General features: G+C 44.4%; 1 protein-coding gene across 1 annotated transcript; it reads left to right on the forward strand.

Moving 5' to 3' along the window:
- Positions 1-360: 360 nt before the first annotated feature.
- LOC114101732 (myosin-3) lies at positions 361-21,542 on the forward strand. The gene is made up of 39 exons (XM_027946854.2): positions 361-564; positions 2,366-2,509; positions 2,949-3,105; positions 3,904-3,931; positions 4,235-4,343; positions 4,962-5,054; positions 5,798-5,861; positions 5,942-6,040; positions 6,957-7,060; positions 7,144-7,282; positions 7,673-7,791; positions 7,882-8,031; positions 8,759-8,929; positions 9,020-9,326; positions 9,443-9,513; positions 10,432-10,519; positions 10,604-10,721; positions 11,157-11,280; positions 11,369-11,505; positions 11,590-11,845; positions 12,066-12,308; positions 12,398-12,574; positions 12,679-12,824; positions 12,905-12,995; positions 13,784-14,173; positions 14,279-14,405; positions 15,388-15,506; positions 15,680-15,876; positions 16,247-16,430; positions 17,087-17,252; positions 17,558-17,682; positions 18,357-18,665; positions 18,787-18,990; positions 19,065-19,190; positions 20,119-20,289; positions 20,397-20,501; positions 20,668-20,763; positions 20,863-21,000; positions 21,494-21,542. Exons 1-39 carry the CDS (start codon positions 361-363, stop codon positions 21,518-21,520), a joined length of 5,823 nt encoding a protein of 1,940 aa, XP_027802655.1. The 3' UTR covers positions 21,521-21,542.
- Positions 21,543-24,502: the final 2,960 nt, after the last annotated feature.

Raw genomic sequence — 24,502 nt, forward strand, 5'->3', positions numbered from 1 at the left:
CGAATGACTTTGTTTCTCCATGGTGTTTATTTTTAAATATTCCCTCTGCCACACGCGGGTATTTCAGAAGAGGAAAATAAGGTCTAGAGAGTAGTGCTCATCTCTAGGACCCATTCAGTAAATGGAGAGAACTAAGTAGTTGGGATTAAATAAGGTCTATGATTTTTGCATGCAGTAGCTACTCAATAAATATGTGCCAATTTGATTTTCCCAGCCTAAAGGCTTTGAGTGGAGCTCCATCAGGCATGAAGACAGCCTTGTTCTTGGGGGAATCCCATTTGAGGGTCAGGTGGGGAGCTGCCTGGTGCCTGGACCTGGAGGCAGCTGAGCCATGGGTGGATTTGCCTTGCAGCTGACATCATGAGTAGTGACTCTGAAATGGAAGTGTTCGGCGTTGCCGCTCCTTTCCTCCGGAAGTCAGAAAAGGAGAGGATCGAGGCTCAGAACCAACCTTTTGATGCCAAAACCTACTGCTTTGTGGTTGATTCAAAGTACGAATATGCCAAAGGCAAAATTAAGAGTACCCAAGATGGGAAGGTCACTGTGGAAACTGATGACCACCGGGTAAGACTTGTACACTCCCTTTGTGGGCAACTGGCCTTCTGTTCCTCATGTTACCTTGAATATGCCCCCATCCTACCTCCAGCCACTTCCAGATGAGGCTCTGGGATGCCTCATAGGAAATGGATTTAGACTTCATGGGTGTCCTCAGAGAAAGCAAGGCAGTACTGGCCTCAGGTTGCAGGGTGGGAAAAGAGTCCCACTTGTGGTAGATCAAAGCAATTAGCTTTCAGGTGCTTTTATCAATGTTCACGTGCTCTGGGCCAGAGGGGATCAGCTTCATGTGTCTCAAGGGTATGGAGTTGGGAGTCCAATACTAGGAGGAACGCTTTTAGAATATTCTCCTGTGGCAGTCTAGGTTTCTCTCTAATTCTAGCAATGGCCATCTAACAGAGGACATACGGAAAATACATAAGGGATGCTAGTGGATCATAAGCTCAGTATGAACTAGCTGCCTGCCTGGATCAGAAATGCGATGAGCATTGTGGTTCACTATAATCTGTTCCAAGCCACTGTGGGAATGAATGCTGGGAGAAATTCTGGATTTGGACGTTCTATTTTCTGTAATCTTGAACATAAGAATCTGCAAATGTTCCAAGAAAAGTCAAAGAGTAAGAGACAGATAGAAGAGGGGTGAGGGAGGGAGAAGAAAGGAAGGAGAGAGGAAAAATAAAATCCGAGAGACAAGTAAAGGCGATGACGTCATTGAGTTGGATGAAGGAAAAGGGCATTGAAATTTATCCTCTAGTGCTACCAGGCATTGAAGCCCCCAAAGGTGGCTGTCTACATATTTCGGATAAAGAAGCTAAGAATGGGCTTATAAAACGGGAACATGAGGAGCTAGATTTCATGAATGATAATCTAGGACCATCTAAGAAGCCTTGTACAAGGAGGATGGATGGTCCTGAATGGTGTGGATGAATTCCTGCTCGGAGGCAGGGAAAAGGCAGGCTTCCACTCACACTGTCTGGAGACAGGAGCAGGAAAACTGGCCATTTTCAGAGGGTGGTCACATAAAGAAAGAAGGTAGGGGCAGGATGAGGAGAGGAAGACAGCTCGCGCCATGGGTGCCTGAGGCTCTGCCCCCCTGAAGCCTGAGGGCTTTGGGGAAGAGGTTCTGCTTTCTGAGAGGAGTGCAAAGACATTACAGGGCATTTGCCTTGTGGTCCCCTCCCCCAGCTCATAATCCTCTGTTTGCAGAAGGGCCCGGAGGGGTAAAGTGGGGCTGCAGGACTTTTATGAGCATGTGCAGGGAGGGTGGTAAAGGGGGAAAGGTGTGGGGTCAGGGGGCTGGACAGCTGCCTTCAGAGCACTCCAAATCTTGGCTAACTCAGAGGCCACTGACCTGGGGATCCAATGCCACCTCCCTCTCTGTCTTCTCTCCCTGCCTCAGGACTGCCCTATGGACATGCCATTTTTCTCTGAGTAGGTAGGAAAACTCCCCTCAGTTGCTGGAGCTAGGTTTTGGCATAGTGAGCACTGCAGAGCTGAACAGTTCCTGTTGGCTCCCACTCCTGCCCTCAGTCCCCACATCCTGCACAGAGATCCTCTAGTCTCATTTCTGTTATTGTTCCCTCACTCCAGGCCCATCAAAGCAGAAAAGGGAAAAAGTCTTCAAGTAACAGAAACAAAGCATATTCTACCATCAGCATCATAGCCGCCCAGTAGCCTTGTCTTCCTTTGCTGTCACTCAGGTGTTCCCCAATGTCCCTCCTGCTGTCTCTACGCCAGTCTTTATAGGAGATGGACACCTGCAGCAGCAATGCACAAACAATATTAAGCACCAGAACTCTTCCTCTTTCAGACCCTGGTGGTGAAACCGGAGGATGTGTATGCAATGAACCCCCCCAAGTTTGACAAGATCGAGGACATGGCCATGCTCACTCACCTGAATGAGCCTGCAGTGCTGTACAACCTTAAGGACCGCTACACGTCCTGGATGATCTATGTCAGTGGTGATGGGCGTCGTGGCTTTCCTGGGACATTTGACATGAGGGGAAGAGGGAACGGGAGGTGGAGACATTTGTGTGGGTGACAAGATCTTGAAAGATTTGTGTTTGACCAGCTGTTGAGGGGAAATGAAAAAAAAAGATGAGAAAGCAAGAGATGAAGGGGGTAGGAAGAAGAGGGGTTGCTGGCAGGAAGGTGGGGAGGAAGACAGAGAGCTGGCAGAGCAGGAGAGATGAGGCCATGGTGGGATTGGCATTGTCACTTTCTGCATGAGGTCCAGCCACCCTCCTCCCTGAGACTCAGTTACCTCATCTATAAGTAGAAGCCATGTCTTCTCTCCATTATGAGTTTATCAGAAAGAAACACAAATAACAACAAAGGCAAAAGTTTTTAATATACATACACATGGATACATACGTATATGGTTTCCCCCACAGACCTACTCGGGACTCTTCTGTGTCACCGTCAACCCCTACAAGCGGCTGCCGGTGTACAACCCTGAGGTGGTGAATGGCTACCGGGGCAAAAAGCGCCAGGAGGCCCCGCCCCACATCTTCTCCATCTCTGACAACGCCTATCAGTTCATGCTGACTGGTGAGCACCAGAGGAAGGGGCAGGAGGGCGAAGCCTGCACTGGACAGGCTCAGGGCAGCTGTCCCTCAGTCCTGGACCTGCCCCCTCTGGTGTCCAGCACAAGGACGGGAGGGGGAGGAGTGCAAAGAGGTCAGACCATTTAGGGCCTTGCAGGCCAGGACACGTTTACAAGAACTGGTTAATATAAGGGAAGAAACAAACAAAGGAAATGCAGAGAGATAGGAGAAACTGCTCACAGCAACACAGGTTTATTCCAGACAAACTTGCAGAGGGGGGTTCTGGCAGAAGCTGACACCCGTCTTCCACTTAAAGCCTCAGGAAGTTATAGGGGAGGGAAGGGGTGGGGGAAATTTTGCAGTTTGGCCACTGCTCCACTGGAGTGGAGCAACAATGAGAGGTAAACAGGGCATGTGACAGAATAACTGGGGGCCAGGTGTCCAGGTTGTCAGAGAAGGGTTCTTGTGATCATCACCATCATTCTTTGTGCTGGCCACTGTTCCATGTCAAACTGGATGTTTCTTAAGATTTCAGTTCCAGGGCACAATTCTCATCATAGGATATTATTGTCTGGGGTTTAGATCAGGCTGACTGTTGTTCTGGGTCACAGTAAACACAGGGTGACAGTTGTTCTAAGGTGGAGGATATGTTTCAAAATGGCATTGCCTAAATCAAGTTCTCCCTAACTTAAACCACATGAAACTGACATTGCACAATTTAACGGACTGCTTGAGAGATAGATGGAATTAGGGAGCTCTTTTTTATATTGCCATCAACTCTGATTTATTTTTCCTTTGGCAGATCGTGAAAACCAGTCCATTCTGATCACGTAAGTATTCAAGGAATAGACTGGTTTCATAGCTGTGGCCAAAGGTGTTACTTGCTTTATTCTGTTCATTAAAAAGTGTTTGGAGCAAAGTCTACAGTGAACAGATAGGTTTGGGATGGGCACAAAAGCATGCATAAGACCCCGGGGCTCTGTCTCTCTTTAGTAGTCTCTCAGGTTTGTTTGATAGGTGTATATTAGATGTGGTTCAGGCTGTCCAGATGAGTGACATCTGTTTATACATTTAACAGGACTTATTTCTTCTTCTTTTTTCTCCTTTCTCTGTCTTTTGATCGCCCTGAATAGCGGAGAATCCGGGGCAGGAAAGACTGTGAACACCAAACGGGTCATCCAGTACTTTGCAACAATTGCAGCTACTGGAGACCTCGCCAAGAAGAAGGACTCCAAAATGAAAGTATGGAGGGGAGAAAGGCTTGTTCAGCTTGTACTTCTAACCTCTGTCTTAACTTCAGAATTAGGAGGCTAAGTGTCATCACATTTCCCTCCGCAAGGAAAGGAAGGCAGGCTAGGATATAAAATCTTGAAGGATAAGTGATCATCTTAGACAACCCAGTATGTTAGATCTCACAGGACCAGATTCTGTGATTTCTTCAGAAATAAGGCTTCAAGCCTTAACTAAGAAAGATGAAATTGGGGGCAGCTCAGGATGCCTGTCCTTAAGGGTAGAATCAGATACCAACTGGAGAGAGCAATAGTCCATATTTGCTTTTGAACTCAAATGTGTAGCCACAGTATGAAATGAATACAGACAATCTAAATGAACTGGAGAATCAAGTGTTCAAGTAATGTCCAATCAGGAGACCCAGCTAGTGTCAAATAAGATGGGATGATAAAAGTGCTTTGAGAAGGGCATGCTGCTGATTTGGTTGGTCCCCAAATTGGAAAGTCAGGGAGGGAGGGACAGGCCTCACCAGAGCTGCCAGGCAGGAGAAACAGAACTGGTGAGAAGTTTTAATTGTCATGTTTATGGTTTAAAAATAAATCTTCCTTCCTCCCTTGATTTCTTTATCAGGGCACTCTGGAAGATCAAATCATCAGTGCCAACCCGCTGCTGGAGGCCTTTGGGAACGCCAAGACTGTGAGGAATGACAACTCCTCCCGCTTTGTAAGCCTGAGTTGGTTGCAATTGAATCTTATTTGTAGATTACAAGACAGGAAAGATGCCTGTCCCAGGGAGTTTAGAGACCAGTGGAGAGCAACAGTGAGAGGATGTGACAAATAAGATACTTTCACATGAACTTCAATAAACAGGGCATGTGATAGAATAACTGGGGGCCAGATGTCCTTTAGATGGGGTTGGTAGGTAAAGCCTCTCTAAGGGGCAGTTCTTTGGCACATGAACCAAGATCTGCAGGATGAAAAGGAGCCAGGCTTTAAAGTCATCAGGATGAAGGGAAGAGAAGCACACAATCCCTGAGGTGGAAAGGGCCTGGGGAAGGGACCTAACGAGAGTCTGTGAGGTAAGGGGGCAGGTTGCATGAGACAGGCAAGAGGGAAGAAGTGACCTGGTCATGGAGGAGGACATAGGCCACAAGAAGTTATTTGGAATCTACTCCTAGTACAACAGGAAGCTCCTGAAGGATCCTGTAAGCAGGGAAGTGATATGGTTTGATGCACATGCTGAAAAAATTAGTCTAGTTGCTTTGTTGTCTAAATATGTGCAAGGGATGGGGGAGCACAGGCCATGAGGAACAGGAGCAACAGAGCCACACCATTACTGGAAAGAGAAGAAAGGAGAAGCGGGGAAAGGTTCAAACTACAGGGGGAAGGCTCCCATTCATACTGCCCTGGAAACCAGGTGGAGTCATTGGGGCCATGGTAGGATCAGGTCTCTCTTTCCCCCTGCAGGGAAAATTCATTCGAATCCATTTTGGTACCACTGGAAAGCTGGCCTCGGCAGACATTGAAACTTGTAAGTAGATACACTGGGATCAGATGAGGTCTCAGCAATTGGGGATCACTTTGGAAGCCAGGGCTTTGTTTGTGTTCCAGATCTGCTGGAAAAATCAAGAGTCACCTTTCAGCTGAAGGCTGAGAGAAGCTACCATATCTTCTACCAGATTCTTTCCAACAAGAAGCCTGAGCTCATAGGTAAGGGAGTTACTGGCTGCCTTGGTCTTCATGCACCAGGGGTTGTGAATCACTACACCGTGGAGAGCTGTAATCTGTCCATAGGTGGCAATGAAGGACATTTGTCCAGTGAAGGACATTTATTTTAGGCCCATCATGTGGCTGTTTGGGCAACGACATGCCAATGTGAAAAACATAATCAGAGAGTCAGTAACAAGATCAAATCACTATTGGATTCAGCCCTGGTTTATCAAAACCTTCTAAATAACTAAGCATTTAATTGTCCTTGAGCGCCCCCTTGTGTTCTGGCACAGAAACCAACCTCTCATCAAATGTGAGGCCCATGCAGCAGCCTGTGTGGAGAATCACTCTGCTCCTTGTTCTGTACCTAACAGAGGCATCCGTGCACACTGTCTTCTCTGCTCTCTGGCTGTGTCTGCTCAGCCTCTGGTCAGCAGCTTTTCAACAAATTTTTTAAAAGGCTATGATTATACCAAACAACCTGTACTTCCCACAGGCAGGGTAGCCTCCTGTCCTGACCCTCCCTCAGCCAGTTTTCCCTATTAGCTTTCCTTAACCTACATTGACATGCATCTCTGTCATATTTGAAGTAAGAAAATTTAAATATTCTCTCTAAGGGTTTTTTTTTTTTTTTTTCAATGCTGGGGATAGAAACCCAGGGCCTCAAGCATGGTAGGCAAGTGCTCTACCACTGAGCTGCATTCTGAGAGTTCTTTATCTATGTAGCATTGAGAGACTGCAAAGTCTCCCTTGGACTATGTTTTTAGTCATAGCCTTAATATTGTGAAGCTGTCTAGAGGTTACTAACTCTACATTTAATTTGGCTCCAGCAATTAAAGTCCTAGGCCAGGATGCAAGAGCTCAAACCCACAAGGTGATATTTTCTTGCATCTCCTCAAACTACTTATCATTTCAGAGCTGCTTCTCATTACGACCAACCCTTATGACTACCCATTCATCAGCCAGGGTGAAATCCTGGTGGATAGTATCGATGATGCTGAGGAGTTGTTGGCTACAGATGTAAGTGGGAGAGATGGAAAACGTGGTGAATTCCTCCTCCATCACTGGGGCAATGGACTGACAGGCTGTTCTTTCCATGCCAGAGTGCCATTGACATCCTGGGCTTCACCCCCGAAGAGAAATCTGGACTCTACAAGCTGACAGGGGCTGTATTGCATTATGGGAACATGAAGTTCAAGCAGAAGCAGCGAGAGGAGCAAGCGGAGCCAGACGGCACAGAAGGTACAAAATCCCCACAGCAGACCATAGGCCAGAACTGGTAGGTTGTTCACCATTTGATGTTTCTCTTGAAATCAGTTAATACTTTTTCTACCTAGAAGGGTCATGACCCTTTTCTGGGCCTCAGATGCCTATAAGCACCATCACCTCCCACTCTAGCAGAATCCCTAGAATAGTCCTGTTTCAGGTGCAATGAGAAGTAACCAGGGCTTTCTGGAACCTAAGTCTGCCTTTTCAGAAAATCCCCATCATATTCTCTGACTTCCCCACCTAAGCAGCTCAATGTTATGGAATGTAAGACATACCAAGATGAGCTCAGCCAAGCTTTGAACCACTGCATGATTTTCAGAGTCTCTTCTACCTTGCTGAACATTAGCTTTCTTTTCTTTACAGTGGCTGACAAAACAGCCTACTTGATGGGCCTGAACTCCTCGGATCTCCTGAAAGCCTTGTGCTTCCCCAGAGTGAAAGTTGGGAATGAGTATGTTACCAAAGGTCAAACTGTGGATCAGGTAAGGTACTGGCTCAAGGCCAGAAAGGGACCAAAGTCCCTTATGGTCACTATCTTCCTACTTATTAGCTGATCTTCCCCACCCCCACAGGTCCATCATGCTGTGAATGCCCTTTCCAAATCAGTTTATGAAAAGTTGTTCTTATGGATGGTCACTCGCATCAACCAGCAACTGGACACCAAGCTCCCGAGACAACACTTCATTGGGGTTTTGGACATTGCAGGCTTTGAAATCTTTGAGGTTTGTATGATTTGTACTCTTCCTTTTATACATGTTTGTATGGGGGACTTGTTTTTCATAATCCTAAAGGGAAGATGTCAAAGTGTTTATTTTGTAGAAAAGCTAGATAGAGTGAATCAGGTTAAAAAAAAAAAAAAAGGGACCATCTTGGGAGGGTTTGTGTCATTTTGAGAGGCAAAGACTTCTGTAAAGTGGAATTTTAAAGGACATCGCCAAATAGTTTAACACAAACAAACAAACAAAAATGCTATCAGTGACTTAGGGAAAGCCAGAAAGACAAAGATACAATTTGAGAGTAGTAAGTCAATCATGTAATATTTTTGTATAATTGTTCTACTGCGTCCATGAGAAAAGCATACAGATTATCAAAGTGTGTATTTAGTCTCTAGACAGCACTAGACATGCAGGAGAAAAAGAAAAAGCCGAGCTTGTGGTTGTAGTTGAGGGAAAGCGCAAGTCAATAAGGTGCACAGAAGAGTTAGCACAAGACAAAGTGCACAAGAGACGCTCAGACTATGGGAGCTCAGGAGAAGGAGAAACAGCTTCTAGTTGGATGTTTGGAGGTCAGACTCCATGGAGAAGAGGTGGTCAAAGCCTGGAAGAATGTGACTGGCTCTGAAAGGATGAATGAACAGGGGAGGCCCAAGGCAGTAGGCAGAAATGCTAGTGGGTCTCTGCTTTTGAAAGTAGACTAATTTTTCAAATGAATGTTATATTTTGGTATCAGTATAATAGCCTGGAGCAGCTGTGCATCAACTTCACCAACGAGAAACTGCAACAGTTTTTCAACCACCACATGTTCGTGCTGGAGCAGGAGGAGTACAAGAAGGAAGGCATCGAGTGGACCTTCATTGACTTTGGGATGGACCTGGCTGCCTGCATTGAGCTCATTGAGAAGGTAACCTCCTCTGTCTACTCGGTCCCTTCTGCCCATGTACTCTGCTTTTCACATTTACCCAGATGCCTTTTTGCCTTGTCTTAAATCTAGCCACTGGGCATCTTCTCCATCCTGGAAGAGGAGTGCATGTTCCCCAAGGCAACAGATACCTCCTTCAAGAACAAGCTGTATGACCAGCACCTGGGCAAGTCCAGCAACTTCCAGAAGCCCAAGGTGGTCAAAGGCAGGGCTGAGGCCCACTTCTCACTGATCCACTACGCAGGCACTGTGGACTACAGTGTCTCGGGCTGGCTGGAGAAGAACAAAGACCCCCTGAACGAGACTGTGGTGGGGCTGTACCAGAAGTCCTCCAACAGGCTCCTGGCACACCTCTATGCCACCTTCGCTACTGCGGATGGTAAGAAACTCCAGAAACAGTGAGGGTCTTGTCCTCACATGATCTCCTTCCCTTTGTTCCACAGGACCCAGTAGACTTTGTAGATCCAACAGCACCTGCCCTCTTGTTTCTTTCAGCTGACAGTGGGAAGAAGAAAGTTGCAAAGAAAAAGGGTTCTTCCTTCCAAACTGTCTCTGCACTTTTCAGGGTATGAAAAATACAAGTTTATTTGCTTCTGGTTCACTTAAGTTACATCAAAATGAGAAATGGAGAGAGATTCTATCCTGAGTTTATTTTAGAATAGTAATACTGTCTGAAACTAATCACTTCACTGAGGTCGAGGGATAATATGATCATACATACATGAGGTGGAACAAATATGGAGCCAAAATTTCTTTCCTTTTCTTTTTGAAAGACAATTTTTATTATTTTTATGTGGGGCTAAAATTTCATTGTCAATTGTACTGCATTTTGGCTGAGTTGGCTGGCCAGGGAGGAGAGTTCCCAGCACCAACTCTCCAACTCACCTTTAGGCAACAGTAATAGCAGCCCATGCTGTGGCAGGAGCAGGACACAGGTCCAAAGTTGATTTCAGAAACCATTTTATACTCTGGCTCACTGGGAGGTAAAAGACTGACAGGTTGAGTTCCCCATATCTAAAATACTTGGGACCAGAAGTGTTTCAGATTTTAGACATTGGAATATTTCTTATGCACAGGAGATTTCTTGGGGATGGGACCCAAGTCTAAATGTAGAATTCATATATGTTCCATATATATTTTACACATATAACCTGAAGATGACTTTATGTAATATTTGTAGTGCACCTGCATTTTCCTTATGACCCATCACATGAGGTCAGGTGTGGAATTTTCCTCTTGTGGTGTCATGTCAGCACTCATAAAGTTTTAGACTTTGAAGAATTTTGGATTTCAGACTCTCAGGTTAGGAATGTTTAACCTGTGAATCAGTTATTTTCCTAAACCTCTAGACATAGGACCATTAAAGGAGAGGGTTCATTTTACTATTCTTTGGAATTCATGATAAATTTATATACCTAACTTATTTTTCATCGCAACATATCTGTGTCTTTGTAAAAGCCGTTAAATTGATCTTTTCCTTTTAGGAAAACCTGAACAAGCTGATGTCAAATTTAAGAACTACTCACCCTCACTTTGTGCGCTGTATAATTCCCAACGAAACCAAGACCCCAGGTGAGGCACCTGATGGCTCTCTAGAAGGTGCTCAGTTTGCGAGAAATTCTGTGTGAAGCTGATGTGTCTTGCTTCTGCTCTCAGGGGCTATGGAACACAGCCTGGTCCTGCACCAGCTGCGGTGTAATGGTGTGCTGGAAGGCATCCGTATCTGCAGGAAAGGATTCCCAAATAGGATTCTCTATGGGGATTTTAAGCAAAGGTATGCGATAAAAATATTGTATATGCTTCTTAATGAGATATACAAAGACTAGAATTTTAGAGAAATATTGGCATGAAAAAAAAGCATTTCAAAAGAACAGTTGTAGGCTTTCATATAAAATAAATAACCTGTCACTCAGTCAAGACAAACTATACTTGTTTCTTCCGTGTTTTTCTCTGGGACTGATCTGATACACAGAATGGAAAAAAAAAAAACAACAGGGCCTAAAGGTCCCAAGGTCTAGATTCAGGCTAGTTAGCAGTGAGACTATGGTCCAGTTTGGTTTTCTTTTCTTTTCTTTCTTTTTTTTTTTTTTTTTTTAACTCTTGTGAACTTGGTCTTCTGGCCTTTAGGAAGAGAGGCCTAGAGTTGCTGGTCTCCAGGGTTTTTGTCTTTGTCAACAGCTTATAATTAATTCTGTGTCTACAATGGCAGATATCGAGTGCTGAATGCCAGTGCAATCCCAGAGGGCCAATTCATCGACAGCAAGAAAGCTTGCGAAAAACTCTTGGCCTCCATTGATATTGACCACACACAGTACAAATTTGGACATACCAAGGTAATGCCTCAATTCTGACAGATGCTGGCCTATTTGTCTTGTTAACGTCTCCAGACAACTGACTAATGTCACTCTTCTCCCCTCTAAGGTATTTTTCAAGGCAGGCTTACTGGGAACCCTGGAAGAGATGCGGGATGACCGCCTGGCCAAACTGATCACCAGGACACAAGCTGTGTGCAGAGGATTTCTCATGCGTGTGGAGTTCCAGAAGATGGTGCAGAGGAGGTAGAGCAGGGTCTTTGTTCAAATGTGCACTCTCTGGGGAGAGAGGGAGTCTCCCTTAGGAATGAACAATGTCGTGTTTTTTAGGGAGTCCATCTTCTGCATCCAGTATAACATTCGCTCCTTCATGAATGTCAAGCACTGGCCCTGGATGAAACTCTTCTTCAAGATCAAGCCCCTCCTCAAGAGTGCGGAGACTGAGAAGGAGATGGCTACCATGAAGGAAGAGTTTCAGAAAACCAAGGATGAACTGGCCAAGTCAGAGGCAAAAAGGAAGGAGCTAGAAGAAAAACTGGTGACTCTGGTACAAGAGAAGAATGACCTGCAGCTCCAAGTACAAGCTGTATGTGTTTTAGAAATCTTTTCTTTCTTTCTTTTTTTTAAAAAAATCCTTCTAGATTTGTTTATGTATTTAGGAAAGCTGGATTATTTGTGGGATTTTTAAAAAATTTTGTGTTGGGATGCTCTATAAAGGATTTCATATAGAACAAAAACACTGGATCATCACAAACCTTATCTCATTCAAGGAAATTGTGATTTTTTTTTGTTGTTGTTTTTTAAAGGAAAGTGAAAACTTGCTGGATGCTGAGGAAAGATGCGACCAGCTGATCAAAGCCAAATTCCAGCTTGAGGCCAAGATCAAAGAGGTGACCGAGAGAGCTGAGGATGAGGAAGAGATCAACGCTGAGCTGACCGCCAAGAAGAGGAAACTGGAAGATGAATGCTCAGAACTGAAGAAAGACATTGATGACCTTGAGCTGACACTGGCCAAGGTTGAAAAGGAGAAGCATGCCACCGAGAACAAGGTACTGTCCTGATGGGTCTTTCTTGTTTGATGCAGTCATTGCAAACTAGACTTTATTTCTTTTTATAATTGCTTGTGACTTCTTCTTAGGTTAAAAACCTTACTGAGGAACTGGCAGGGTTAGATGAAACAATTGCAAAGTTAACCAGAGAGAAGAAGGCCCTGCAAGAGGCCCACCAGCAGACCCTGGATGACCTGCAGGCAGAGGAGGACAAAGTCAATTCTTTGAGCAAAATCAAGAGCAAACTGGAACAGCAAGTGGATGATGTAAGTAAACAGTGTTCATCAGGACTCCTTCAGGGCTGAAAGAGCACCCAGGGGTCCTCTTGCAAAGCCTTTGTTCCCTAAAAGGAAATGGTGCCTTTTTTTAGCTGGAAAGTTCTCTAGAGCAAGAAAAGAAGCTCCGAGTAGACTTGGAGAGGAACAAAAGGAAGCTGGAGGGAGACCTGAAGCTTGCCCAAGAGTCTATATTAGATCTGGAGAATGATAAGCAACAGTTGGATGAAAGGCTCAAGAAGTAGGTCCTAAAACCACTGCTCTCAAGTTTATAAGTTACTGGGGATTCTGTTTTCATACAGTGTACACTTCCCTCCCCAGGAAAGATTTTGAATATAGTCAACTACAAAGCAAAGTAGAAGATGAACAGACTCTGGGCCTCCAGTTCCAGAAGAAGATCAAAGAGTTACAGGTAGGAGGCCTTTGGATTTCTCTTTCACGTGTGGTGTCACTCACTCAGTGTGCTGGAGCTCTAAGCCATTTAGAACAAATGGGCAGGACAATGAGGCTGCCTTTCTCACAGGTTCCTTTCCTGCCAGCTGACTCCGCAGGGATGCACAGTGATTTTCTTAACTTATAATAAATTCACAATTATTTGGACCAACATTCAGTTGAGTAGAAAATATCCTGGGTTGGTCACTGCGGGGGTAATGACCATGCTGGTAAAGGAAAAAGCCATTGAAAGAAAACTTATCAATATTCCTATTTCTTGGGGAAAATCCATAAACAGATTTGTCTGATAGGAATGGAAGCTAACCTATTCTTTTATTTTTATTAACATGCATTACTTAATATGTACACATTGACTTCAATGTGATATTTCAATGCATGCATAAGGCATGCATTGATCAAATTCAGCCTGCCTTTATACAACCTCCAATCCTTTTCAACCTCTAGTAATCACTATTCCACATTTTTTTCAACCTCCACATATGAGAACACGTGATACTTGCTTTTCTGTGCCTGACTTATTTCACCAAACATGTTGTCTTCCAGTTCTATCTTATTAACTGCAAATGATAGGATTTCATTCTTTGTATGGCTGAACAAAATCCCATTGTGTATATGTACCACTTTTTCTTTATTCATTCATTCGTGGATGGGCTCTTAGGTTGATTTCATATCTTAGCTGCTGTGGACAGTGACCCTGTGAGTTGGTTACTCTGGAGGAGTGAGTGACTGGCTGCTCGCTCTGTACAGGCACGCATAGAGGAGCTGGAAGAAGAAATTGAGGCGGAGAGAGCGACCCGCGCCAAGACGGAGAAACAGCGCAGTGACTACGCCCGGGAACTGGAGGAGCTGAGCGAGCGGCTGGAGGAGGCGGGCGGAGTCACCTCCACGCAGATCGAGCTGAACAAGAAGCGGGAGGCGGAGTTCCTGAAGCTGCGCAGGGACCTGGAGGAGGCTACCCTGCAGCACGAAGCCATGGTGGCCACGCTGAGGAAGAAACACGCGGACAGCGCGGCGGAGCTCGGGGAGCAGATTGACAACCTGCAGCGGGTCAAGCAGAAGCTGGAGAAGGAGAAGAGCGAGTTCAAGCTCGAGATCGACGACCTCTCCAGCAGTGTGGAGAGTGTGTCCAAGTCTAAGGTGCCTGGCTAGGGTGGGAGACACGTAAGGGAGACACGTTGCACCTGGGACCCTTCATACCTGACCTCTGCCCGCCTTCTCTCCCTTTCCCAATACTTCATTCAGGCCAATCTGGAAAAGATATGTCGAACTCTGGAGGATCAGTTAAGCGAGGCCAGGGGCAAGAATGAGGAGATTCAGAGGAGCTTGAACGAGTTGACCACACAGAAGTCTCGGCTTCAGACTGAGGCAGGTGAGCGATGTGCAGGAAACCAAAAGGGCGAAAACACAACGGCGCCTAGAACAGTGTGCGTGTCTGAGGGAGAGTCTCTAGGAAAGAACATTTTCAAGAGAGAAGTAATCAAAATAACCTACAAAGGGGGCCATCTACAGTTTCCTAAAGGAAGAGAGCACTGAGTTCGGTGAAAACCAGAGAGAATAAGAAGGGACTCAAAATATCACCTTGTTTAAGCTCTGTCACAATTAGGATCAACTTGCTTCAGCTGAAATCTCATTGGCAGAAATAGGACGAGAAACCAAGACTCATGGCCTTTCTGCTTCTTGATGCACATCATGTGCATTCGGGTGTTTTAGAGAATAAAGAGAGAAACAGGGCCAACTGCTCTTGGTGTGTCATAAAAATATAAAGGAACATTATTTGAGGCTTTTACATTGAAAATGTGGCTCCACCCAGGACGGGTCTGTCATTATAGGTTTTGCTCATCCATATTTTGCTGCATCCATAGCCAAGACAATGGAGATGAGAAGTGTAGCTAGTTGTCACTTCTACAATAACCTTTAGGTTGACCTCTGGAGTCATAAATTCCCACCCTCTTTTTTTCTCTGACTTCTGTATAAGGATATAAACCTGAACTTACCTAATTTACGCAAGAGTCTAACTTCACATTATTAGAAATATAAATCCAAAATATTCCTCTTTATGACCAACAAACAGCTGGAAATACCAGCCACTGGAGAGGTTTAATGGGAGTTGTTAAGAACCACTGGTAATGCTTCAATTTACAATTATTCCCCCCACCTTTTTTTTAATCAACAGAAGCCACTCCCATCTTCCAGTAGTTTAAAATGATATCAGGTTATGCTTTCCATTTCTTCTTCAAGAAGAGCCCACATCTTATTGTTATTCTTTCCCCAGACCTTGGTACAGGGCCTTATACACAGTAGAAACTTGGTGAATGAATGAATGCCATGAAAATATTTCCTTCTGGATATAGGTGAGCTGAGTCGTCAACTGGAAGAAAAGGAAAGCACAGTGTCCCAACTTTCCAGGAGCAAGCAAGCATTTACTCAACAAATAGAAGAGCTCAAGAGGCAACTGGAAGAAGAGAGCAAGGTATCTCCTCTGAAGGATGCTCCCTTGATCTAATTTTCATATACTACCTGCAAATAAGATAAAACAAACAAAACTGCAACTTTATTCCATAGGTGATGTTAGCAGGAACATACCTAGATTGTATGATGCACATAGGATTAAGTCCACTGGGGGCTCTTTCTTAACTCCCACAGGCCAAGAATGCCCTGGCCCACGCCCTGCAGTCCTCCCGCCATGACTGTGACCTGCTGCGGGAGCAGTATGAGGAGGAGCAGGAAGGCAAAGCCGAGCTGCAGAGGGCGCTGTCCAAGGCCAACAGTGAGGTTGCCCAGTGGAGGACCAAGTATGAGACGGATGCCATCCAGCGCACGGAGGAGCTGGAGGAGGCCAAGTACGCAACTCTCTGCCCTTAGAAGAACTAGAAACCTTCAGTGATCATAATGCTTTAGAACTCCTTGGGGATACATTTGATGAATTTGTTTTTGTTACTAGACGTTTTCCTGTTACATGTGCCTTTGAATATAGTGCTGTGCCATTAGAGGAACTTACTGTTAGTACATTTCATTAAGACAAACAACTTTGATCTTGGTTAAAGACAAGACAGATTATTGATCACGGATTTTGAGACAGGGAATTCTCCTGGGCTTATGAAAGCACTGGGTGTTTGAATCACATAGATTAGTGATTCCAACTTGATGAACAGTGATGTTCAAGAAGATTGAAACTTAAATAGCATCTGCTTCTCTTTCATATTCTCTAAGGAAAAAACTTGCTCAGCGCCTTCAAGATTCTGAGGAACAAGTTGAGGCAGTGAATGCTAAATGTGCTTCCTTGGAGAAGACCAAACAGAGACTGCAAGGGGAGGTTGAGGATCTGATGATTGATGTGGAAAGAGCCAACTCTCTGGCTGCCGCTCTGGACAAGAAGCAGAGGAACTTTGACAAGGTGTGGGATCAGCTTCTTCTTGGGTGAATACATGATGTGGGGGAATTCAAATGGCATGGAAGGATGAGATTGGGTCCCATACCTGACTCTTCCCATTCCCAGGAGGGTGGCCTTGGGAAAGTCTCTGAACTTCACCAAGATGTGGTTTCCTTGTCTGTGAAACAGAATGGGAATGGGATGGGGGTGAAAATCCTTTTCCAACATTGTCAGTGGATATGAATCAATTTCTACAATGTCATTCAGCCCCAAGCCTTGTTCCTTCCCCCTTGTGTCAAGATGGTTGTTATGTGGTACTCTAACTTGGGTCCCAAGGACAGGCTTTTGGAATTTTCCCCTCTCAGTATGGCAGATAAGGATGATTTGAACCAATGTTTTAATAAAACACTTAGAAGTTCAGGGCCATTTTCATATTAGGAACAAAGCAATTTAGCCTAACTAATTCCTTCCCAAAAGATCCATTTGCTTTTTGGAGATAGCAATTGTTACGGATTATCTTGAGTAAATGGATGGAATGAAATCCTGGTTAGTCCAATAATCAAGAAGGATCCAGACACCACCAACTTAGTACTAACTCTGAGACTATTTGCATTATGGTAATATTTAGTAAGAAGCTTGGAGGAGAACTCTTAGAAATCCCTTCCATCCTGGTGTTTCAGGTGCTAGCTGAGTGGAAGACAAAATGCGAGGAGAGCCAAGCAGAGCTGGAGGCGTCTCTGAAGGAGTCCCGGTCTTTGAGCACTGAGCTCTTCAAACTGAAAAATGCCTATGAGGAAGCATTAGATCAACTGGAAACTGTGAAGCGTGAAAACAAGAACTTAGAGCGTAAGCTGCTCCAAACAGTCTGCGATGGTCCGAAACTGCCTCCCTTCACACTCCATAGCCAGTGTGCTGGATAGGGATGGCTCCATTATTCAGATCCCCGCACGCATGTGTATTGAGGCACCCTCAGAAAGCGTTCACTATCCAAGTGTTCTTTTTGAGTCTCTCTGAGCTACATCTTATCTCTAGGAAACAGCAGTCCTTAGAATTTTAATAAACTAGTGAAAAAAAGCATTGAGTTGGTGCTTTGCATGCCTGGCAACCCGTGCAGAGGCGTCCAAGTACAATGGAAACTTATTTCATTGCAGAAGAGATAGCGGATCTCACAGAGCAAATTGCTGAAAATGGCAAAACCATCCATGAGCTGGAGAAATCAAGGAAGCAGATGGAGCTGGAAAAGGCTGATATTCAGCTGGCTCTGGAAGAAGCAGAGGTGAGCATGAATGCTGGGGAGGCGGCAGCAGAGACAATGAGGGGGAGCCTGGGAGGCCAGCTGAGCCCATTCTGTATCTTGGCTTTTGCCTTTGCAAAATCACAGTCCTAAAGCCTTTCCCTTTCCCGTCAAAGAGTGTAACTGAGGTTGAATGAAATAATACCTGTGAGTTATCTTGAATGTATTGGAGAAAGTCATTACATTTAAAGAATGAGATTTTATAAAATCTTAGGTGAATTTCAAATATTTGTAAAGTGCTTCCTGCTCCTGGGAAATATGATGATTTAAATGTTATTGTTGTTGGGCATGGTGGTGGAGGTGAGGCAGCAAAGCCAACCTCAACAACTCAGGGAGACCCTGTCTCAAAACACAAATAAAAAGGGCTGGGGATGTAGCTCAATGGTAGAATCTCCTCACCACCCCCAGATTCAATCTCCAGACCCATGAAATTAAAATAAGTGTTATTATTGTTTTATTGTATAATCAAAACTAAATAGCAGTGAACCTTATTCTATTTTTGCACTGAAGATAAATTCGAGGTTTTTTAAAAGTAGCTTTGAATATTATAGAGTTCAATTTAGGAAATATCCCACTGAAGTTTTGTTACCCCAAAGGTCATAGAGCAGACTTATAACAGGCATAGATACCATTCGTTTTGTTTTTGTTTTTTAAAGGCTGCTCTTGAGCATGAAGAAGCCAAGATCCTCCGAATCCAGCTTGAACTGACGCAAGTGAAATCAGAAATTGATAGAAAGATTGCTGAGAAGGATGAAGAGATTGAGCAGCTGAAGAGGAACTACCAGAGGACAGTGGAGACCATGCAGAGTGCCCTGGATGCAGAAGTGAGGAGCAGAAATGAAGCCATCAGGATCAAGAAGAAGATGGAGGGAGACCTGAATGAGATTGAGATCCAGCTGAGCCATGCCAACCGCCAAGCGGCAGAGACCCTTAAGCACCTCAGGAGTGTCCAGGGACAGCTGAAGGTTGAAAGAGCTACCTTGGGGGGTGGGAGAGACCTCTCTTGTCCTCATATTCTCAAAGATAGAAGGCTCATGGTCCTAGTACCTCCACTTCAAATAGAATTTTCCTTTTCCCTCTGGCTAGGACACTCAGTTGCACCTGGATGATGCTCTGCGGGGCCAGGAGGACCTGAAGGAGCAGCTGGCAATCGTGGAGCGCAGAGCCAACCTGTTGCAGGCAGAGGTGGAGGAGCTGCGGGCCACACTAGAGCAGACAGAGAGGGCCCGGAAACTGGCTGAACAGGAGCTCCTGGATTCCAATGAGAGAGTGCAGCTGCTGCACACCCAGGTAGGGGCAGAGAGGACAAGGTGAGAGGGTTCGGCCTCCAACACAGCTGTGTAACGCCCATCCTCTTGCTGCAGAACACCAGTCTCATCCATACCAAGAAAAAGCTGGAGACAGACCTCACCCAGCTCCAAAGCGAGGTGGAAGATGCCAGCAGGGATGCCAGAAATGCTGAGGAGAAGGCCAAGAAGGCCATCACAGATGTAAGGCTTCTCTTTCCTGTTTCGCAGGGCGACCAGAACAGTGCATCATTAAAGTCTATGGTCTTCCCTCATCTCCAGAGAGTGCCCTGAGACAGGCAGAGTCTCCCCCAGGACACACAGGGTGGACATGTTGCTCCAATACCACTCCTACCTCCCCTCAAACTCAGCAGTTACCCCCTCAACATTTAAAAGTAGGACATAGGAAAAAAAAAGAAGAAGAAGAAGAAAGAAAGGGATCACATCCTGCTTATTTTTTCAGTGAAAAGGCATGATTTTCTTTCTTTCAATATCTGACTTCTTCCAGATATGGGAGTAAGGCCTCCTGCTGTCACTGTCCTATTAGGTTTCTCTCCCCTGTGTCTAGCTGAACTTCCTGGATATCCTGGAAGCTCCAATAGCACCACCTGCTGCCTGATGGGAGAATACTACCTCAAAACTATTTTGCTTTCCTGTTTGTTCAAGCACCACCTTAATTCTCCAGACGCCTTCCTTTAATCTCCAAATTTGTGAGACTGGATATTCAATCGGTCTTCTTCAAATCTCAGGATCCTTTGAAAATAAATATCAGTGATAATGAAAGAAAGAATTCTTGAGTGGGACAAGGTCCCAAGGAGTTCAGTTTCAGGAAAGGGAAGATACTGTTTCCCATCCAGGCCTTGTGGGTTTCATTTATTAGGTTATTTATATCTCGGTTATTTTAAACAGTTTTTATCTCTCTCACATATATATTTATTAACACACACAAAAGTGTGTGTATTTATATGTGTGTGTGTGTGTATTTCCAGGGCGGAAGACATGCTCACTAATTGTCCTACTTATTATCCTTTGACTTCAGCCTGGCCTCTGGTCCTCTGGGGCACCCAGGTTTCAACAGCTCCAAGGCCCCTGAGCTTTGTCTTCATCTTTGTGGGTCTGATTTGTTTTTCAGGCTGCCATGATGGCTGAGGAGCTGAAGAAGGAGCAGGACACCAGCGCCCACCTGGAGCGGATGAAGAAGAATCTGGAGCAGACAGTGAAGGACCTGCAGCACCGGCTGGATGAGGCCGAGCAGCTGGCGCTGAAGGGCGGCAAGAAGCAGATCCAGAAACTGGAGACGCGGGTACTTGCAGGAGCAGCTCTGGCAAAGCTGAGCCCAGCAGCCTCCACACTAATTTCTTGATCATTCGTTCTCCAGCCCCACACTAATTTCCTGACCATCTCCCTCAGATCCGAGAGCTGGAGTTTGAGCTGGAAGGGGAGCAGAAAAAGAACACCGAGTCTGTGAAGGGCCTAAGGAAGTATGAGCGGCGAGTCAAAGAGCTAACGTATCAGGTAGGTGGAAAGAGAACCTGACAGGCATTTTCTCTGTAAGGTGCAAATGCCACCTTGGATTCTCCACCTGTATAGAGGAAGAAACACTTGAGCCCAGCAAACTAGCCAGGCCTTGTACATCTCTATTCCCTCTTCTCTAGCAACATTCCATTTTTGTCATTTTTAGAGTGAAGAGGACAGAAAGAATGTGCTGAGATTACAGGATCTGGTTGATAAACTTCAAGTGAAAGTCAAGTCGTACAAGAGGCAGGCCGAGGAGGCTGTAAGTCAGGGAGGAGGGTAGCTTTGCAATGGTGGCCTGGTCCAGTTCCTACAGGGAGCTCAGAGAGAGGATCTTACCTGCTGGGCTCTTTGGTTTCAGGATGAACAAGCCAATGTTCATCTCACCAAATTCCGGAAAGCTCAACATGAGTTGGAGGAGGCTGAGGAACGTGCTGATATTGCGGAATCCCAAGTCAATAAGCTTCGTGCCAAGACCCGAGACTTCACTTCCAGCCGGGTAAGCTATTGACCCTGGTGATTGCAGGGAACCCTTTCCTTTATGGCTGGGGAATCTCAGGCTCTGGAAGAAAAGGAATTTGCTTCAAGTCTCTGAGCTGAGCACTAAAGTCAGGTCAGTAGTTGACAATACAAAAAATATCATCCATAAAAGGGATGAGATGAGGGGTGCCTAGTGAGCTCTCTCTCAAGCACCCCCTGCTGGTATAAAAGAGGCTGCTGCAGGAATACCCTCCAGAGCCAAATGAGCTTGTCTGTAGTCACTATACAAGTTGGAGGATTACTATTCAGAGTATGGGACTTGCTCTATTTGATGGCCAGTTCCTAAGGCTGTAGGGTGACTTCACATTGCTTAATGGTACATCCTCCCAAGGTCCAAAAAGTATCTTGTGTCCCACCAAGATAAACAAGTAACTCCCTGATGCTTGCTGGGAGAGAGGATGAAATATGTCTCTGCTGCCTGACTTGATTAAAAGTGTCCACTTTCTTTCCAGATGGTAGTCCATGAGAGTGAAGAGTGATCGAGCCCTGCTGGAACAGGACAGAAGATATGCAAAATGTATATTTTCATGCTTCCTGACCAACATTTAACTTCCATGTGACTCCTTTTCACATGCAATAAATTTTACCTTGTTTTCAGTTTGGGGCATTTCATTGGATTTGTCTTCCTCTTTCCAGCCTGGAAATGATTCCTTGGATGGTTTTTATGCCCAGTGTTGAACTCTCCATAAGCAGATGGCTTTGTAAATGCAATTGATGAGTGCATATATATGGGAGGGAGAGACTGCTTTGGGTTTAAACTTGAGAGGTTATATGAAAAAGAAAAAAAGACAATTAGGTTAGCCATTGCTTTGGCAGTGGGTAGGACGGAGTTTTTCAAAAGAGTCATGTCTTAATATGATATAAGGGAAACACATATGTTAGGTTCAGAAAACTCTGACTCAACTTCATAGGGTTATAAGGAAACGGACCAGATCACCCTCCTCTATATTCTACAGGGGAAATATCTAGTAAATATTTATTGGGTGGTTGCTCCGTGCAAGCAACTGTGTCAGTAGGAATACACAGATGAATAAAACAGTGTCAGGTCCTTTTAATAGTTCAATCTAGATTTCCCACATGTCCTGTTATCTTGGCTCAATCTGCAGGATTTCAGAGCAGCACAACCCCAAACCTCACTCCTCAACTCAGGGTGGGCCTGTCATTATCTAGAAAAATACAGCAGGAAGTCAGGATAACTATCCTGCTGATCTGTGGCTGGACATACTGTCTTCTAACCTGGGACCATTTGTCATAATTGAACTCATCAGAAAGGGCTGCCAAGTTCCTTTATTTATCTGATTCTAGAAGATTAGGAGATGACCCAGCTTGACTCAGGTGGGAATTAAAGTAGTTTGAATCAGGTGGGAATTAAAGTCCATGGGGAGTTCTCTTCAGTGCTCAATACCAAGTTAAGCAGCTTCTGGAATTTGCCATTAAGATAGGAAGGGGGCTGCTATGGATGTCATATTTGGCCTGTCAGTGATTTCAAAGCTTTTTGTTTCTGAGGCCATATCACTATCACTTTGACTTATTTTCAATACTTCACAGCAACACTATGACAGAAAAGTGAGATGTCCTTCTGGTGGTATCTGTTCCTGAGAGGAAATTACAGCAATGTGAACAAGTCTGATCCATGCCCAGGCCTCAGACCTGGCCAAAAGGGCTACAGTCATTCAGCCATTCAGAATTTATGAAGACCGCTATTGATTGTTTTCCTTGGAAAGCTGGCATCAGAGAAAGCAAACAAAGTTTCTCATTGCAAAGATATCCCAATTATTAAGTAAAGAGGAAATGAATTGGAATTTCACCACTTTGATAAGAAATAGAAACCCTTAGTGAATTATGACTATTAGAATCATTAGAAAATAGGCAGCTAGACATGATATGTCCACTGACAGAGGTGCACACTGTTACCGACAAAGAATGCCTGCCCAACAGCTTCCCTGGATCTGATCAAGCCTAGGGATGTGACTGTTACCAATTTAGAAGCAATACAGGGGATAGAGACATAAGGTGCAATCAATAAAATCCAAGATATAGGGAAATCGATAGAACAAATCACCTAGTTCTTTCTTTTTTTCCCCATCTAATTCTTTCAATAAATAAATTACAAATAAAAAATAATAGAAATGAAAGGGGGAACTATAGAATAAAAGAGATGTAATGGGCTTATCTATCAATTGCACTATATGGACTTGGTTTGTATAAATAAGTGTTAAAACATAGATACACATATGTGTACTCTATTTTGTTAAATCTGAATACAGACTGGATATCTGATGGTGATAAGGGATTCTTGTTCATTTTTAAGGCATGTGGTACTGTGATTATGTTTTCTGAAACAATCCTTATCTTTTAAAAGCACATGCTAAAATATTTCCAGACAAGAAGGGAAGGGAAAGTAAGCAAACTATCTTTCAAGTCAACTCATATGATAGAATTTGAGACATAAAGAATTAATAAAAGAGGTTTCTGATTTATTTTATACAGAATGGGGCCTCAAACTTGAAAATCTCTTGAGGCGTTGGGACCTGACAGTGTCTACTTATGGAAAAATGTGCCATGTCTCATAAAGGAGATGAAATGAAGTTTGATTCTGGAAGTTACCTATGACTACCTCTATTAGGCTTTGATTTTGTGAAGAATATACATGAGAAAAATTCATTTTCTAAGAGTTACTATTAAGATGAATTTTACCAGCGTTCCATATAGTAAAAGATACCCATGATTATGAAACCATAAGCTCTGTTATTGAGGAGAGAAAAATGAGAGTAGGAAGTTCCTTCGAAATAAAGAACTGCTGTGCCTCAGAGGCCAGAAAGCAGGGTGGGGCGGGTCTTATCTGGCAATGGAAAGGAGGAAGATAAAATCAGCCACAATTTACTGACTCCTACTGATGCACTCAGCACACACTATCTCTTATCATCCATATAAAGACTCAGTAATGATGAACTTGACTTAATACACCTGCTTATTATAGATGATGAAGAAACTAAAACACTGGGCAACTTGCTGAAGGTCAAAATGGCGGAGCTGAACATGTCTTTAGATTCCAAGACTGATTCATCCTACAATGCACTGACTATTTATCTGGGCAGCTGGCCTAATAGATATGAGAAACACCTTGAGGAGGTGGATCATGGGACAAAGAAGTGTCAAAAATGGGCTAATAAGACCCAAAGAGTACTTCTTTTCTGATTACGATTTCTGTTCACATCTTTTAGGCATTCCATTATAACCCTTCTCTTGCCTACCAAATTGGCCTACCTCATCCTCAAATAGTCTACCCTCATTCCATCATTTGGTGGAAACATGGGTGACCTTTAGCTTATTTGTGATGTCCACTGGCTCTTCTGTACATGAGCTCTAAAACAGGATGGCAAAAGGATGAAGGGTCTTCTTTCTTCCAGTGTATGTCTTTGGGAGGGATCTCCCATTTACAAATTTTAAGGGCCATTGCA

Source organism: Marmota flaviventris, chromosome 17 (assembly GCF_047511675.1).
Source record: "Marmota flaviventris isolate mMarFla1 chromosome 17, mMarFla1.hap1, whole genome shotgun sequence".
Classification (NCBI taxonomy): Eukaryota; Metazoa; Chordata; class Mammalia; order Rodentia; family Sciuridae; genus Marmota; species Marmota flaviventris.